The sequence below is a fragment of the Antrostomus carolinensis genome, unplaced genomic scaffold (assembly GCF_000700745.2).
Source record: "Antrostomus carolinensis isolate BGI_N321 unplaced genomic scaffold, ASM70074v2 scaffold22847, whole genome shotgun sequence".
NCBI classification, from domain to species: domain Eukaryota; kingdom Metazoa; phylum Chordata; class Aves; order Caprimulgiformes; family Caprimulgidae; genus Antrostomus; species Antrostomus carolinensis.
In genome coordinates this window covers 22,786-40,760 of record NW_010328402.1, presented here as the reverse complement: position 1 = coordinate 40,760, position 17,975 = coordinate 22,786, and the positions used below count along the sequence as shown (strand labels likewise).

At 41.3% G+C, this 17,975-nt stretch overlaps 1 protein-coding gene across 2 annotated transcripts; it reads left to right on the top strand.

Moving 5' to 3' along the window:
• The first annotated feature begins 433 nt into the window (after positions 1 to 433).
• MAPKAPK5 (MAPK activated protein kinase 5) lies at positions 434 to 17,975 on the top strand. Of its 2 annotated transcripts, none has more exons than XM_010172247.1 (13): positions 434 to 503; positions 1,842 to 1,917; positions 3,111 to 3,208; positions 4,654 to 4,762; positions 7,371 to 7,460; positions 7,993 to 8,088; positions 9,339 to 9,419; positions 12,402 to 12,589; positions 14,915 to 15,035; positions 15,681 to 15,811; positions 16,444 to 16,559; positions 16,916 to 17,020; positions 17,784 to 17,975. In XM_010172247.1, exons 3-13 carry the CDS (start codon positions 3,123 to 3,125, stop codon positions 17,876 to 17,878), a joined length of 1,218 nt encoding a protein of 405 aa, XP_010170549.1. In that variant the 5' UTR covers positions 434 to 503; positions 1,842 to 1,917; positions 3,111 to 3,122; the 3' UTR covers positions 17,879 to 17,975. The 2 variants fall into 2 exon arrangements, with proteins under 2 accessions (XP_010170549.1, XP_010170550.1); XM_010172248.1 differs by having other exon boundaries at positions 436 to 503; positions 16,444 to 16,565; positions 17,784 to 17,973.

Sequence of the window (17,975 nt, the reverse complement as noted above, 5' to 3'; positions counted from 1 at the left end):
AAAAAAAATGTAATAATGCTGAAATTGGGCCTTTGTGTTCAATTATGAATGATCAGTTATAGGTAGGAAGCTGGATTTAAGAGTCTGGGGGGAAAAGCGCCCTTGATACGCTTTCTGTATTAAAGGTGCAAGATCCCTTTTACTGTTCTCAATAATCCTGTTTCAGAATGCCAGGGTGAGCAGTCTCAGCTGCACAGAAATAATTTTAAACTGAAATCACCTCACTAAGATATATTATGATGTGAGCATTTGTATTTATGTTTAATTTTCCTAGGTGAAGCCAAACTCCAAAGCAGGCTCTTTTTCTGCTCAGGTATCTTGCGAATCAGGTCTGCTGAGCTGTTGTTTTTGGAAGGGATTTAGTAATTTTATATTTATTTTTTTTTTCTTCCCCTTTTCTTTCTCCTCCCTCTGCTCCTTCTTGAATAGGAAACCTCCATTTTAGAGGAGTACAACATTAACTGGACTCAGAAGCTGGGAGCTGGGATCAGTGGTCCTGTTAGGTAAGACAAATACCCCTACAGATTTGTGTGTAATCTCAGCTGGTTTCATTAGCTGTGGATTAGTGAGTACAGATTTTAATTGTGATGAGATATGTGGAAGACTCTTTTTATAAAGAAATCAATGTCTCTGTACTCCAAGTGTGTTATAGCTGGTGCGTGAGCAAGTTATTGTCTTTTATGGGATATGTTTGGAATAAAAACCCTCCTCACCTCTCTGCTTTGTCCCATCTCACTGCTGTATTCCCGAAGCAAAGCAAGACCAGGAGTCAGTTGTGAAATGGTGTCAGCAGAAAATTCTGCTCAAGCACCTTTGTCCTTTTGATCCCAGTGTGGGTGCGGAGCGAAGGTCGCTGCTCCCATCTCCGGTGCCATCCCTCGGGCCATCAGCACAGGCTGCCCCTTGGCTATTTTTACCAGCTATTTTTTCACACATCATCACGTGAGGCCAAAGCAGATAGTGCCACGAGCTCTACATCTCACACCAGACTCACCCATGGTGAATTTCTAACCCTTGCAGGAACTGGCTGTTCTCTGTAAAGCGAAACATGTTCCCTTTTCACCAAGAACTCTCCCTTTGGCAGCGGGAATTTGTACCAGAGCTTGGGAATAAATGTCTGTTCCTGGGCACTTGATGGGGCAATTTGTCTTTTGCCACCATTTATCTTCCTGTCCAGGCAACTGGTTTCTCCAGTTTGTTTTCTGTTGCTGTGTTGCCTCTGATCTTTATTAAAAAATCCCTTTGGTTTTTATTCTTTTAGCTGCCTGTTAATATGTGGGCCCTTCCCTCTGATGCAGTTCAATTGTTAATGTTAAATGGAGGAAAGAGAGAGAAAAAAAAAAGTGTGCAGCCCAGTTGGTGGCCTTGCTAAAACAAGGATTTCCAGTCAGAAACACTTCATTTGTTGCAGACTGCTCCTTCCTTTGGAGATACTCAGGCTGCCACTGTGTGGTTTGGGGTTTTTTTATCAAAAGTATCTCTTCAGGCTGGATGTCTGGAGTGTGTTCTGCTTGTCTGCAGTTGCCCATTGCTCTGAAGTACTTTTTCTGCCTTGCTGAAAATAGCACTTTGTTTTAGGTGTTTCTACATGACATTGTTGTGGAAGGCTGAAAATTGAGGCTTTCAAGCTGGGACAGGTGCCCTGTAGATTCCAGATTGTGGGCATGCCTGTTAATTCCCATATTGGAGAGCAAATTCATGACTACAGATCAATTGCTTGAAGTGCAATTGCAATCAATTGCAAACTCCAGTGACTACAGTTTGCTTGACTACAGATCAATTGCTTGAAGTGTCTCTGTAACATTCTTGCTGACTGAATAATTTTATTGCTGTAATACCAGAGTCTGCGTGAAAAAATCCTCTCAAGAACGCTTTGCACTGAAAATTCTTCTTGATCGTCCAAAAGCTAGAAATGAGGTATAGTTCCTGTTTATACTCTCTGCCTTCTGCCACACCATAAAGTCTTTGCCCCTTTTGGTGAATTGTTGCAATGGGTTTAAAATAAAGTAATAAAATAAATTTTAAAAAGTTCTGTAGATCTTGCTATGCAACATTGCTTGGGTTTGATCCTCTAGCTTCTTAGAGGATGATGTGGTGGGTGAAACAGGGGGTCTGTCTAACTCAGAGTTTGCTGTAGGTGTTAAGTGTAATGTATAAATGTAATTTATAGAGCTATATTTTAAAACTAGTGTTCTCCCTACGTCCCGTGTCACGTAACATGAATAGGTGAGAATTGATTTGTTTCCGTACATCTCGCTCTCGGATGTCACTACTCTTAAGAATTGCCAAGAATGCTTCAAGTTCCCACTCTAAATGGTTTATCTGTGTAGGAGAAACTAGAGAACCTCACTGATACTGTTTGTGTCTTACTGTGGCTGGCAAGAGCGTGCCGAGGTACCGACTGTCAGGCTGTTGAAAATGATGGGCAGCGTTTGAGTGGCCAGGAAAGCAAAAGAAACATTAATTGTCCTCAAGGTTTAGACAACTTCCACCTCTTGTTACTGAGCAAATTCTCATTCAAAATTCCCAGGGAAGAATAATTTGTTTAAAAAGGGCATCAAGCCTTGACTTGATTTAGCAATCCAGGCACCTTTAAACTGGGGAAAATTCCTTAGGTTCCTGTTTCCAAAGGTTGGAGCGGGAGGTGAGGTTTCCCATGTTGTGAGTGGTAGATCATTAGGCCATAAAAGAAGCTGGATTATGGAATTTCGGGTTTTAATTTTAAATTTTCAGTTTCAATCCTATCTCTATTGCTACTTTAAAGCTAGATCTAGCTTTAATTTATATTAAAAAAAACCCAACAAAATCAAATGTTGGCCTTTTTCTGGAACTCTGCTGGGTTTGATTCCACGGTCTGTAACAAATAGACCAGCAGCGTATGATCTTTTTGTCTTACTCAATCCAAATAGTGTGATGGCTGTTAGTCACTCATATAAATGCTTGTTGGCATTTCTTAATTTAGGAATAATTAAAAATGTGTGTGACTGGTGCTGAGGACAGCTGGCAGCGCACAAGCTCACGTGTGCCATAGTCTTGGGGGCAGAGGGAGGAGCAGGACTGGTCAGGTGCGTGTCTCTGTGTACAGTAACGTTTCTTCCCTTCTCTTCAAGGTACGTCTGCACATGATGTGTGCAACACATCCCAATATTGTTCAAATTATTGAAGTTTATGCTAACAGTGTGCAGTTCCCACATGAATCCAGCCCAAGGTAAGATTACATAGGGTGATTTAATTCCCACAGCTTGCTTTCCATGTTTAGGCCAAGGTATAGTGGAGTTTGTTTGTTTTTAATCACAATGTGACCAAAATTAATATTTATACAGGGTTCCAGATATGATATTTATACTTCAGACTAAGCAACGCTTTTTTTTCCCCAGTCAATGCCCAATCCTTTGCGTATTTAAATAACTTTACATCCTTCACTACTGGTTTTGAATAGATCTTTGTTTCTTAGGTTTTTCATTGATTTCAGTCTGTGATACCTGCATGGTCTGAGAGTATATTAACTTCTGTCCTGCTTTGATATTGCTTTAGTAGCTTGAATTGATTTGTAACCTTTGAGCCTCCTTCTGCTTTCAAAGCACTGTTAAAGCAGGATTGGAGCTGTGACTTTTGTTGCTACCTACAATCCTAAGTGAGATCCTTTGAGATGATGGTGATGCCTGTGAGCCACTGGGAAACAAAGAGTGCCAGTCTTCATTTAAAAAAAAAAAAAGAGAGAGAGAATTGTTTCTAAAAATATCAGCTTCTGCCCTGTAAACTCTCAATACATTGTCCTGCTTAAAATGAACGCAGCAAAACATGAATCAGACTTATTTTTTTTCATACCTTAATATCACTTGGGAATAAAAGGTTGAGAAAAAAAAAATCAGAGCTGTGAGACTTAAAGAACTGAGACATGTCTTAGTCTCTGATGTATCTGATTTTGCTGTGTGGCAAGAAGAATTAGAAGTTAATTTATTGAGGATTTAGCAGTCCTGATCTCCACACTTCCTATTCATTCTCCTTCATAATTACAGCAATAAAACTGTAAATTAAAGTCATGAGGTACAGTAGTGTATCCAGATGCAAAAGCATTGAAGATAATTCCTCAACCTTCTGCTTCTAAGTTTCCATGAACATCTTCAGCACCTAGGGAGGTGGGGATGTCTGCAAGGATGGGTGCAGATGGGTATACTCCATGCTCTAAGCCAGCTCCAACCTGGAAGCTGTTTAGCTGGTTTAGTGCAAGACTCTACCTGCTGTAGTGTTCTTCGAGTTACACATTGATGTGTCCAAATGGCTTCCAGATCCAAACTGGCTTGCTGGTGGAAACCCTGGGTGAAGCTTGCATGTATCTGTCTGAATGCATCCATGTAGACATGTCCATGGTGTTTGGTCCAGCTGGATGTGGGAGCCCAACATGAAGAGCAAACTGTAGATTCCTGACTGACAATCAGTGAGTCAGATTTTGCTGGGAGCCAGAAAATCCTGCAGTTTATGTGCTTAAAGGCAGAATTACAGAAGCAAAATAACTAGAACAACTGTAGAAGAAGCAAGTATATGTCTCTCTCTTGGCCTGCATCAGTAGATATGAAGTATGCATTATTAGCTTAGCAATTCTGTTCTTTTTTGATTATTTTTAATATAACAAAATGAAATGCTTTTGAACAGGGCTCGGCTCCTAATTGTAATGGAGATGATGGAAGGGGGAGAGCTATTTCACAGAATCAGCCAGCACCGGCACTTTACTGAGAAGCAAGCAAGCCAAGTAACAAAGCAGGCAAGTTAACACCCATGTGTAAACAAATCCATGAATGATAATGGCTAAAGTACTTAACAATTTCTTGGGATGGGGAGGTGGGAAAAAAGGAAGCTAAAATAATCCTCAGTTCTGATCCGATGATCATTGCCTGCTTTGTTATAACCTGACAATGCCAAAGTTTTAATAGAAGCAAAGAATTTGAAGGTGTGGGCTAGTTCTTCTGGGTTGGGACCCTGGTGTCTCTGCTGTCCTTAGCAGTGGTTTTCCTAACCTGGTCTACAGCATGCTTCACCAGAGAGCTCTTTTCTTGCACACTCTTCCTGCTGTATCCCTCACTGTTGTTCTACACGTGTTACATCCACCAGTCCACAGGCTCTCACCAGACCACACGTGGCTCCTGAGCTCCAGTTTGAGAATCCCTCTTGGCCATGACACAGACTTGGTGTTTCTCTTGCCTCTTGGGTGGGGTAGCAGACAATAATATACACGTGTCCTGGGCCAGTGGTTTTCAGGCTGGGTTCTGTATTTGGTTTTATGGAAGTTCTGCCTCTCACAGAAGATAACAAGAGGAACGTACCACTATAGTGCATGTTTTCTGTGCTGTTTGTTCTGATGTCATTTTCCCCTCTCCATTTCTCTAGGCAACTCACTCTTGAATGTTGCAGTTTATAGTCTCCGCAGTATTTATTACTAGAGGTTTTGATGTCCATCAGGCTCTTTGTTGCTTAGCATTTGCTGTCACTCTCTGCTAGAGTAGGCAGGATGACGAAGCAGAAGGGCCTCCATGGGATTCAATGTGGGGATCCCCAGTGTCAGTCCCTCTCAGTTTTGGAGTGAACTTGTTCCCTTTCACTTCCAAGCTGTTGGATGACTTGTGGTCATGGGGAGGTTGCAGGAAAGATGATGTGGCTGTATGCTGTGATAGCCTTTCTAGGGAGCCACAGCAGAGGAGCAGCAGGTTCCTGTGAAGGGTCCACAAGACAGAAGGATCCTGAGCAGTTCTGCATGGGAATTGGCACCATGGCATGAAGTCGACAGCCAGAGTTGCCTTAATTTGCTTCTTGCAGAGGTTGTACTGACATTCCAATCAAAAGATACACAAACTGTAGGTGAGAGGCTCTAATCAGTAAGGGTCCTGCTCCCACACCAGTGATCACTGCAGTGAATAAAGGAAGGAAAACATGAGACAAGATATTACAGCATTTGTTGTAAATTGACATGCCTGTTTATGAATATATCCATATCCTGATCCCTTGCTTTCCCCTAAACTCGGGAGATGGTGTTTGGTACTGAGACAGAAAAGAGGGCAAAATAAATTCATCTTACTTTTCTGTCTTGTGCTTTGAGTAGTTTCTATTGAAATGGTGATTGTGCCCTTACCTTTTTGGTTTCGTCCAGCAAAGAAGTGCAGAATTATTCTCAGAATTATTCTTGACAGTTTATTTTCATGCCCTTTGGGCCATTTGATTTGTCAATGTAAGGCAATCTCCAAGATTAACATGTTGGGAAAATCTTTTAAAACTATACCAGAAGATGAGACTTTGAATTGAGTCCTGACTTCTGACTGTGTGTACGATTAGCTTATTCATGTCCCAAGTAACTCTTTGCTTTAATGTTTATACAAATGCAGTTTGAAAGCAATGTTAAGGTCTTATTTTTTCATCTAGTGGTTCTTAATCACTGTCTTGAACTACAGGTCTAGTAATACCCAGTAACAGTTAAAAGCTTGTCACAAAGCTACCTCATTTTCTCTGGGAATGTGTCTGTATTTGTTTCTGAGCTAAGTTAACACTGAAGTTCTCTTATCACAGTAATTTCCAGTCTTCTAAGGACTCAGCGCTTCACCCAGGGTACTGTGTTTGGGTAGGATCCTGCAGAAGCCGATAGGAATATTTCCAAATAAGGGTCACATGGCTTTACCTTTTGTTTCAGTATTTATGCTTTGATTTTCTTTAAATGAATTGCACTTTCAACTGTACAGTCTGTAGAGCTTTCATGCCTGGGTTACAGGTTTCTAAACCACAGCAGTGTAAGAAGCTGTCTCTGAAAGGATCAAGTGAAGCATTTCTGTGTAATATCCCATGAAATGAGTAAATTGCCAGCAGTACCATCAAGAATTAAAGAATAAAACTGCCTGAATGTTGACTCTTAAGTCAGTAACAAATGCAATAAAATACTGAAATATTGAAGCAAGATCTCACAGTTGACTGTTAAGCAGAATGTAGTTGCTGGAGAGCCTGCAAGCAAGTGTAGTGACCTCGTAGGCGTAGCACAGCGTGTAAAAGGACACTGTCACGATCTGTTTCACTTCTGGGAAGGTAATAATGCCCCAAGTTAGTCCAACTAAAATGGTTGGGAAGCCCAGCACAACTTAACTTTTATTTTCTATTTGCTTTGAGTGAAATGCAAACCGAATAGCTTGGTGGGTTTGACTTCCTAATCGTGATGCTTTACTGTGCTATTGTGCAGTATGGCCAGGCTTGTCTTAACTCAGAATTGTACCCAAGTGGAGTGAAAATTTTGAGGTCTAAGCTATGTTGACAATGTCCTTTTTAAAGCTGAAATAACTGTCTGGGCTAAAGGAGGAGTTCTGTAATTGTAGTTGATTTATTGTGCCCTTTTTCAGATAGCTTTGGCTTTGCAGCATTGCCACTCACTAAACATTGCACATAGAGACCTCAAGCCTGAGAATCTTCTCTTCAAGGATAACTCTCTGGTAAGATGAAGATTTGGTATTCTGTGTTTACTGCTGGATGCTGTAAAATGGCTCACTGGTGATTTTCAGAATAGGTGGAAAATGACAATAATGCAATGTTTTGGTGACAAAAACTAATGACATTTTTTGGCTTCATGCTTTTCCATATTTTAATCTGCTTAGAGTACAAGCTGTCTGTGCTGCTGCTGTTAAATATGGATCTTCTTAAATATGTTCTAACATGTGTTATGGGTGCTTTGACATATCCAAGCACTTGCCTGTTTATCTCTTCCCCTGCTGATATGCAGTGACCCCCCTACAATGCACTTAGTGCTTTCCAAAGCTGAGAGAGGGACTGCTTTTGAACCAAAGCACCCAGGAAAACAAAAAACATTGTTTCAAAGATTAGTTTATGACCTTTTTGTGGAATGGTGAGGGTATAATTAGAAAAGAGGAGTACCTGTGGCAAAGGTAAGATGAGTACAAGGTGAGAAATATGTATTAGAAAAGCTGATACAATGAGATTTTGTAATTAAGCCTCTTCTTGTTTTAGGATGCACCTGTTAAATTGTGTGACTTTGGATTTGCCAAAGTAGACCAAGGTGACTTGATGACACCACAGTTCACTCCATATTACGTAGCACCTCAGGTAACAAACTATTACAGTCCTAGGCTAAAGGTGAATAATGATCTTTATTGCCTGTGCCTCCTCAACCACGTCATTTTAAAAGCCTTTGGTGTCCTTATTAAGGGCTTCTGGGCCCAGGAATCCTGAGTAATTTTATAGTAGCCACCTTTCAAGACAGAGTGCCACAGGGATCTGTTGATTACAGCAGGAGATTGTGAGGCAGATCTCCCAGACTCTGTTCTTAGCACTGAGGTATTGCTGCTGCCTCCTGACTCTCCTCGGTGAGACTACTCCAGAATTTTGACAATTGGCCTTTAACTGTATTAAAGTGGTTGTTTTGGAAAAGTCCCTGCTTTGCAATCCTTCTTCCAGCTCAGGCTTATACAAGATTACATTTAAAAGGACTATGCTGAAACAAAAAAGGTTCTGTGAAGGCAATTGCTTAAAAAGAGGGTGACCCATTCACCTTGACTTGGCCCCCTTGTCAGTTATGTGTTCAGACATAATCTATAATTACAGACAGGCTGGGGTTTTTTGTAGCTCTGCTCTTTTGTGCTTTGTGTTGGAGTCCTGAAGGAAATTAAAAGAAAACTGCAGCTAGTTATTTAATTACAGTACTGGGATGCCGACAGCCTTCAGTGACAAGGAAGAGCAGTTGCAGAGATCAGATCATGCAGTCACAGTCCAATGCCCTGAAAATGCCTCCTCAACTGGAGCCTGCTGGTGAAAGGCCATATGCACTACAGACAGAGTTTTTTTAAAACAAGTGAACTACCAAACCCTTAAAAAAACTTTTCCTGAGCATATTTAAATTGAGATTTTTTTTTAAATTTTATTTTAATTTTTTAGAAACTCAGAAACAACAGATTTGATCAGTGAGGGACAGATTTGATTTGGTTTCTTCATGGGAGAGGCAAAAGGGACATCTCTGGATCTAGGGTTACTCTTCAAACACTCTTGAAGTTCTAGTTCCAAAGCATGGAAGTGTTAAGAGTTTTTGAACAGAAGAGATGTGAGCAATTGTTTTAATTCAGGCAAAACTGGAATTTTCATCCAAAGCAATAAAATATTTTAGCTGAAATTTTCCCATGTAGAAAGTTCCAATCTTTGTTAGGAAGAACAGTTTGAGTTTGGCAGAGAATTCAGTAACTGGAATAAGGTCACCTAATGGAAAAATCATCAGGTATCTTTGGCATGGGCATTGCTGTTTGTAGTGCCTGTAAGTGAAATGTATTTTGCTTTTTTAAATTTTTTTCCTCTCATGGCAACAGGTATTGGAGGCACAAAGACGGCATCAGAAAGAAAAATCTGGTATTATCCCCACCTCTCCAACACCTTACACTTACAACAAGGTAAGCCGTGGAACAGGCAATACCTCTAAAGCACAGTGTCTTCCCCGTCCCCTCCACGATGCATCTGCTGTCTCAGTAGTCTATACACACAGTTTATCACCTAAGGCAATAAACTTTATTGCCCTGAAATTACACACTTACAGCCAGGAGCAATAAAGTTGTTCTGATTTCTGTGACAGGAATAAATCTTAACTAGCCAAATATCTCACACTGAGTGAAAAGCAGGATCTGCAGGAGGCAGCAGGGAAATGTCGTCTTGGTTGCTATTTTGTGTGCACTTTTGTGTATTTTCAGCTGTAAGGCAGTGGTATCTTCAGGGCTGTATTTCTCAAAAATGTAATTCCTTTGGGTTTTCTAAAAGGAGTGACCAGGTATACAGTGGTGTTTCTCCCCTCAAATGTGTTGGCTTCAGACCAGGTTTCATTCAGTTGAACTGGCAAATGAGAAGATAATGATCTGTGCAGGTAGCTGTCTCTCTCAGTTTAGCAGTGAGACACCAAAAGGTGCTGCTGGCTCTGTGTTCTCTCTAATAGAGTGAATAATGAATTGCATACTTGGTTCAAGCCTAATTAATGACCCTCTAATTAAAGGAAAAATATACAACCACTGTTAATGGAGCACTCAATATTAACTAGATTTTAGGAGACAGTAGAAGGATTCTGCTGGAGTGTGACCATGTGGTAAGTTCTTTTACTTCCACCAGAGGCTGGTTCAAAGGAATCCCCTTTTCTGCTGTCAGCCAGAGTTTCTGGGTGGGCAAAGTACTTTTTAGGCTATTTTGTCAGGCAGCTGTGGTGGTATCTTGTCTGTAGTGGAGATCATCTGTAAAATGTCCAGTAGCTTATTGTGTTGTCTGTAGCAGTAGCCATGGGCAATACCAACTGCTGCCAGAAACTGTCCTGAAAGGTTATACCCCATTTTTGGTCATTTCAAAACATTTTCCTCCATATTATCATCTCTGTCTCCTGCTGGCTTGGCAGTGTTTGAACCACTGAGTGTTTTTCTTTTCAGAGTGTCCATTTTTGATTAAAGTTAGCTGGTTTCTAATTGCAGTACTAAGTATCTACACTGATTCCAGCTTCAAGGGTGGTTGTTTAACCCACCTCATGCTAGATGGGGTAGTTTAGTATGTGGTGTTTTTAGTAGCCTTCTATAGAGAACTAACACAAAGATGGGTTGAGATAACTTTCACTGAGTAAGTCTGCATGGGTTTCCTAATCATGAATCTGCCTTCTTCAGGGTTATGATTCTCTCTTCTCCATCCTGGAGAAACAACTTGATGATTGAACACTTCTTATAAAAGGAGTGTGTGTGTCATGGCTGGAGAGAGTTGGCTCTTGAGAAACAGAATCTGGGAACCATATCCACAAAGAATTTAGACACCTATTTCATACTTACATGCCTAAAGTCCCATTGATTTCCTTAGAAATTATCTCTGGTCACTGGAAAAATGATGAAAATTTAGGTACCTAAATAGAGATTTAGACTTCTAGAGCCATCTGCGATTGGCTTAAACAACTTGCTGAAGAGCATACATACATGGGGTAAATCCTTGGAGTTTCTTTTGTTATCAGCATCCACGTGTTTTATAGAGGCCAAAAGCCAAGAGTATGATTTAATGATCAGTATGAGCTGATCTAAGTATATCCCCTGCAGAAGGAAACAGTCTCACCTTTGAGAAGCCCCTTCCTGGGTTGGTGTTGATCCAGTAAAAACCAGTTATTGGGGTCAGGGATTCTCTCTTTGCTGAGTTTGTCCATGAAGCTTCGTGAACGTTGATGCTGTCTCAGAGTAGGCGGTGGAATACACAGCCTGGGGCAGACAAGGTGATGCTGAGGTCGCTTCAGTTGGCAGCTGTGCCTACCTCTGTCTGTACAAACCGATTGCAGAACCTCCCTAGTTCCCTAAATCTGCCCTTGTGTGTCTTTCCACAGTCACCTGAACCTGGCTGGAGTTCAGGCTTCTACTTACACTTGGCTACGTGTTCCTGTCCGTCCTTGTGCTGGCATAAACCTTTGGGAGTCCCCTGTAGGACTGATAGAGCTGGAAACCAAGCCAGTAAAAATACATAATAAGCTTTACAAATGCTAGTGTTGGCACAAAAGAAATATTGGGAATGGATGGCCAGGGTCAGAGCAGTTCCTACTAGCCCTAGCCTGCACCATGCTGTAACCAAGTGATAACAGAGCTGTGTCCTTAAGGATATGGTCCAACAGAAGCTTGAAGTCCAGACTGTTACAGTCCTCCTCCTTTCTGAGTAGTGTCTGTGTTCCATGAATGCACAGAAATCCAGATGGGGGATAGATCTGGCTTCCAGCTTCTTTACTGAGCTGGTTTTTGGCTGGCTCCACCTCCTGGATGGACTTGTTTTGTATCACACAAGCAGTGACACTAGTGCAAGGGCAGGGGAGGGGGCTTTGGGCTGGGGTGGGAGGGCAGGAGGGAGCACAGCATAAGCAGCCGTGAAATCCCGCTCCTGCCTCGCTGAAGCTTCTCCATTTCTGTGGCTTTCAGGCCGTGCGTTTTCCATGACAGACCTCTCTGATTTAGTATCTCCACTAGCTCATTTGGTGTTTCTTTTTTTAGTCTCAAATTCCAAAAAAATGACCGTGTTCTGTTTTATGTTCTGATATTGAGAGACTAAGATTCAAGTTTCCTTAGAGATGTAATAAATGCACAGCTTGCTCACCCCCCGACCCACTGGCTGTTTCCACACAACTTACCGTTGCGTAGCACAGAGTTTCAGGAGCACTTTCTGTAAACAAGCTACTTTTGGGTCCTGGAAGTAGTTTAACTTGGCAGCATGGAGTTATCTTGTGCTTACATATTTGCCATATTTATCCCCAAAGGTCCACGGATGGACCTTTAGGAGGAGCTGAGCTGTGTTTCTGTTTTCTTAGGGAATCACGTAGAACTTTGAACGTAGCTACACCACTGCTTGCTGCAAATTGCGCCCCAAAGTGATCATTTCCTTGCTTTCAGAGCTGTGACTTGTGGTCCCTGGGTGTCATTATTTACGTGATGCTGTGTGGATACCCTCCGTTTTACTCCAAACACCACAGTCGGACAATTCCAAAGGACATGCGGAAAAAGATCATGACAGGAAGTTTTGAATTTCCAGAGGAAGAGTGGAGCCAGATCTCAGAAATGGCGAAAGACATTGTGCGAAAGTGAGTCAGTTGAGGAAAATGTTGTATTGCTCTTTGCTTGTATTAAGAAATTGGAAAATCACTTGAAGGTGCATTATCACAAAGGGCTCATTTTTCCAAAGGCTGGGGGGGAAACGTCTGCAGCACATACAGCTGAAAAATTTTCTATCATTTCTATCAATCATATTCAGCATGAATGAAATCTGGTAAATATTTTTCTTTCCTTCTCTTTTTTCTTTTTTTTTTTTTCCCCTCCACAACTGTTGTGTTCAATTTTTGATGTCTCCTGTCTCGGAAGTTACTAGAGTGCATTGTGCATTTAGTTTTTAAGGGGAGCAGGTACACTACCTTGCTTCAGAACAATATAGACAACTGGCTGCCACGTCTGCAGGTGCTCTCTAGGAACATATCTCCTGTGGTAATATCTGAATCCCTCTTAAAATAGGGGGACATTTAGCTGATGTAATAGGAACTGGCCAACATCAGTAGATCCCTCTATTAAAACCCTGTGCACATATAAAAGGAGCCAAGAGAGAGGCGTGGAAAGGGAGGTTAAGATCTGTCACAAGGTGTCAGGCCATGAAATAAGGTTTTGCATTGATACCATATTCTAAATGCTAATGGAAACTGGTTTGCATGCAACCCACACATCTCAGTTGCAAACAGTTCAAAGACCATGATCCCATGGTCCTGTTTGAAAGCAAGACTGTGGCACTGATTAGGTCTTGACCTCACTTATTTTTCAAAAATGTGAGAGGGACTTATTGCCTTTGCTTCTATCACCAGAAGTACTGGAAGGATAAAAGCAACATAAATAGAAAAAAATCAATCTGTTAAACAATTTTAAACTGTCACTGTCTCCTCTGACATACTGTAAAATCTCCAAGGATTTAACCTTGTCTGGAAAGGGCGCTGGGACCTGTTTGTAACAGTGTAGGGGAGCTCACAACCTTTCACCAAATCAACTGCAGATTATGTTGCAGTGAAACTTCTGCTTATACCAAGATCAACTCTTTATTCTCATGCAGAAGCTCCACAATCTAAAGGTTTCATTGTCTTTTAGAATGGCCATGAAACTCAGCTCAGGATGCTGTTAGTTAAATTCAGTTCACTTCATTCTCTCACTAATGTTATTGGGACTCCCTTTCCTGCTTGTCTTTTCCAGCCAGTGAGTCTGTGTTTATGTTGCAGGAATACATTTAGATTTTATAGAATTCTGGATAAGTTTCCATTTTATTTATGTAGATGCTATTCGTATGGAGTCTTGCTTCTGCAGGTCATATTTTGCATTCAGGCAGCTGCTTCCTTTCAAGCATGTCGAGCTGATTTCTGACCTCAAGCTTTATGAGCTGAAGTGCTTAAGGTTAGGGCTTTGAAAACCTGTGGAGAAGGAATGCATGTGTCTTGGGTCTTGTATCGAAATTGAATTTACAACCTGTTTGGCAGAAGGGCCTTGCAAGTGAAATTTATGAGCTAGTCTGTGGTCCTGCTGACAATTTGTAAAAGTTATTTCCACTTTCTTGGTACATTAAACAATTCTGCTTTGCAGCCAGGAAGCTGATTGAGAGTATTGTCTAAGGAAGTGTGACAAACTCATCAAGTCATTCTGTTTCTCACTTAGACTCTTGGGATAACTTGTCAGCACTCTTAAACAGTTGTGATTATCATGAGAACATGAGTTTGTATGCTAAATCTCTTTCCAGGGTTTCATTCTGGTAAAATTTAATTCCATGGAGTTTTCAGAGATCTCAAAATAAAGTTCCTTCTTATTTTGAGGTGCTGTAGTCTGCCAAAGTGTCTGTTACTTGAGGCTTTTGCAGGGGGAGAAAAGCGAAGGAGTTGCATGGTGAAAGCAGTTAATTCAGCAAACGAGTTTCCAACTTTGAAACTTTGCCTTACTTCACCATTCCCGGAGTCCTTGGTGTGAGGATGGACTCACACCAAGAATTATGTGTTTGAGCCCTAGGTGTACACTTCCAGAAAGTGTCAATCTGGATCATTTCCAGTTTATCTGGAAGATAATTTCCCATCAGGGAGGATGTGAATATAGAGTTCAGCAGTGGACAGGTATTACTCAAACAGCCTTCAGCATCTTTCTTTTACACTGAGTGGCTGAATATAACTGAATGAGCTGGGACAGCGTTAAAAAGTCACCACAGCAAAGGTCAGTGAAGCTGGTGGAAAGTCAGACTGCTTGTGGGTCAGCTTAGTGTTTTAGTTGTTAGGAGGAGTTTCTTTTTTGGCCCCTCTAATGCTGAGAGATTGCAAAGTGCTCTGATCCCAGACAGAGCAGCACATTGTAGATCAACAAAGACCTCTTTATGGACTGATTGATTCCTCTCCCAGGCTGCTGAAGGTCAAACCTGAGGAACGGCTGACCATTGAAGGTGTGCTGGACCATCCCTGGCTGAACTCCACCGAGGCACTTGATAACATCCTCCCCTCTGCCCAGATGATGATGGACAAGGTTTAAACAACATTTTATTTTATCAGTAATGTCGCATGGAGAAGCTGGGTAGCTCTTGGGTAGTTTGAGTGTTTTCTTTCACATGGTGTTGAGTAGACAAAGAGCTCCCCTTCTGCCTTAATGAGAGCCTGAGGTCTTTGTAAGAAAATTGAAGTGCTTTGATTTGAAATTTGGGTTAGGAGAAGATGCTCCAAGATGGGCAATAAAGAGCAGCCATGTGCTAACAAGTAGAGAACAGAGTTATATCCATAAACATGCCTGAGGACTCTTCTATAGGTATTTTCTCTTTTTTACCATGTTTTGTACCTGACTTCAGCTATGACCTTGTTAATTAGCAGCACATTAATAGCCCTTTTTGCTTCCTTTAAACTCTGCTTCAGTCAGCACTGTTAAGAAGCAGAGATGATCCTTTGTCCTACTGGTCCCTGTGAGGTTGGGATGTATTGTCCCACAGTCAGTGACTGCAGTTCTAAGCTCATCTTGCACAATACAAACTTGATTGTTGTTATGCATCTCTGAAATAAAAAGGATTTTGGTGCACCTTTTATTTTAATTTTTTTGTCCATGGCTAACATTGTCCATATGTTGTTCTTTAATTCACAAAGAAGCTAATTAAAACATCAAGTGCACCTCTTTTCATTCCAGGCAATGGTTGCAGGGATACAACAGGCTCATGCGGAACAGCTTGCGAACATGAGAATCCAAGACCTCAAAGTCAGTCTCAAACCCCTTCACTCCGTCAACAACCCAATCCTGCGCAAAAGGAAATTACTGGGGTAACTCTTTAAAGCCTTTTTTGAAAGGTCAAAGCATAGGCAGCATGGAGAATGACTTTCAGCATGTTTCAGGTTCATTCAGTTGTAACCATGCTCCTGAATTTCTGATTTGGTTCACATACTCTTCATGCTGAAGTGAGTAGTTGGAGTCAAATCATACTTGCACATTGTGGTGTGTCTTCCAAGATAAGGCAGTGAGGCAGGAAGGAGATTGGGTAGTGTTACTGCATTATACAGGTAGCAGAACAGATCCCTTAGGAGAAGGTGGGTCACATGTTGTGTAAGGTAAAGCAAACTGGGAGAAAGAATTCCACGATTTTTTTCCAATCCTGACATTTACTGAAGAAGTCAGGGAATCTCTCTTTTCTTTGTTTGAGTTACCACTCTGAAAAATAGGATAATGCTTTTTAGGATTACACCCTACTTGAATTAACTGAAAGGAATTTTTATTTTTCTTAATTTTTAGAATGATCTCATAATGCAGGACATTGTTATAATTAATGCTAAATCTAGCTCCCACTCCCAGCTTTCCAGACAGTGAAAGAAAACGTTATACTGGTGCAGTTACGCAACAAGTAATGAACTTGAGTTCCATTCAATTTTTAATTGTTTCCTCTTTGTTCTTTTCACAGCACGAAGCCAAAGGATGGTGTTTACATCCATGACCCTGAGAATGGAAGTAACGATTCCAACGTGGCTCTGGAAAAGCTGAGAGATGTGATTGCTCAGTGCATTCTACCACAGGCTGGTAAAGGTTGCCACTTTTAAGACAGTTACATTCCTAAACATGCAAGACACTGACTTTACTGTGCCTCAAGATCGGTCTGTGTCAGTAGTGAGGAAGGATAAACAAAACTCCTGTTGTTCTAGTCAGTCTCAAGAAGAAAGTGTTGTCTGTGGACTGTAATTTTGGTGCCTGCATAATATTAGTGTCACCAGTGACATGCAGAGAGCTGTTAAAATAACTTTCCAACAGGAGTGTCTGCTTTCAAACCAGTTTCCTAGTTTGCGTGAGGCGAGGAGGAATAACTGTTTACTGAAGCTCTGAATGTTGCTGCGAGGCAGAGTGACAAACCTCCTGTTTATCTTTGTTCTCCTAAATAGGAGAGAATGAAGATGAGAAGCTGAATGAAGTGATGCAGGAGGCGTGGAAGTATAATCGAGAGTGTAAGTTGCTGCGAGACACTCTTCAGAGCTTCAGCTGGAATGGTGAGGAACTCCTTCTCTTCCCTGGAGAACGGTGCTAGTGCTGGGTGAAAGGGGAAGCAGTGACCTGCTTAAATGGAAATAAACCCAAATATCTTGAATTTGTGTCAGACTGATGTAGGTTTTGACACTGGTTTAGTCCATCTGCCAGCATGGATGTTCTAGAAATGAGGTTGGGAGTTCTGCTTTAATGTTTCTATTTGAGGTTCAGGGTAGAGTTTTCAAAGGCACCAGCTCGTGTAGAAACATAACAGTGCGGGTGGATCATCACTTCAGAAACAGCTTTAGCTGTTTTGAGCTGGTTTCCTTCCAGCTGTTTATTACCCTCTTTCTGCTGGAGGCTGCTGCCCTCATCTATGTCAGCACGACATCTCCTCTGCTTGGTTTGGATAGGAGAGAGAATTAAACTAGGCCAGCTGCCCTGAGGCTGTTCAGATGGCTACTTGTCACAGCAGGGTGGCAGAGGTGTCAGCCCCCAGGAGCAGATGCTGGTGAATATAAGGGGACCAGGGGCATCAGGTTCACAAGGGCTTGGCTGTGCCTCTTCCCTCATTCTGTTTTGTTTGTTTGGTTTTAATTTAGGTTTTTATGTGCTTAATTTTTTCAGTGGAACTAGAGATCATTACTCATTTTGGTTCCCTTGCAAATGTTGTCCTCAGTTTCTGTGTGAAGTACTGTTTTATATTCAGTCAGTGTATGACTCTGGCTGTGATTGCTTTCCTCCTTGTGCCCAGCACCAGCTCACTACCTGTTCTTTTCCTTCCAGGCAGAGGATTCACAGATAAAGTGGATCGACTAAAACTGGCAGAAATAGTAAAACAAGTTATCGAAGAGCAGACAAACTCCCATGATTCTCAATAGCTGGAGCTTCTTAATCTTATTTTTTTTACCATTTAAGATTTATTCTTTAACTGTAAAAAGTATTTTTATGTAAATTAATAAATCATAATTATTTCAT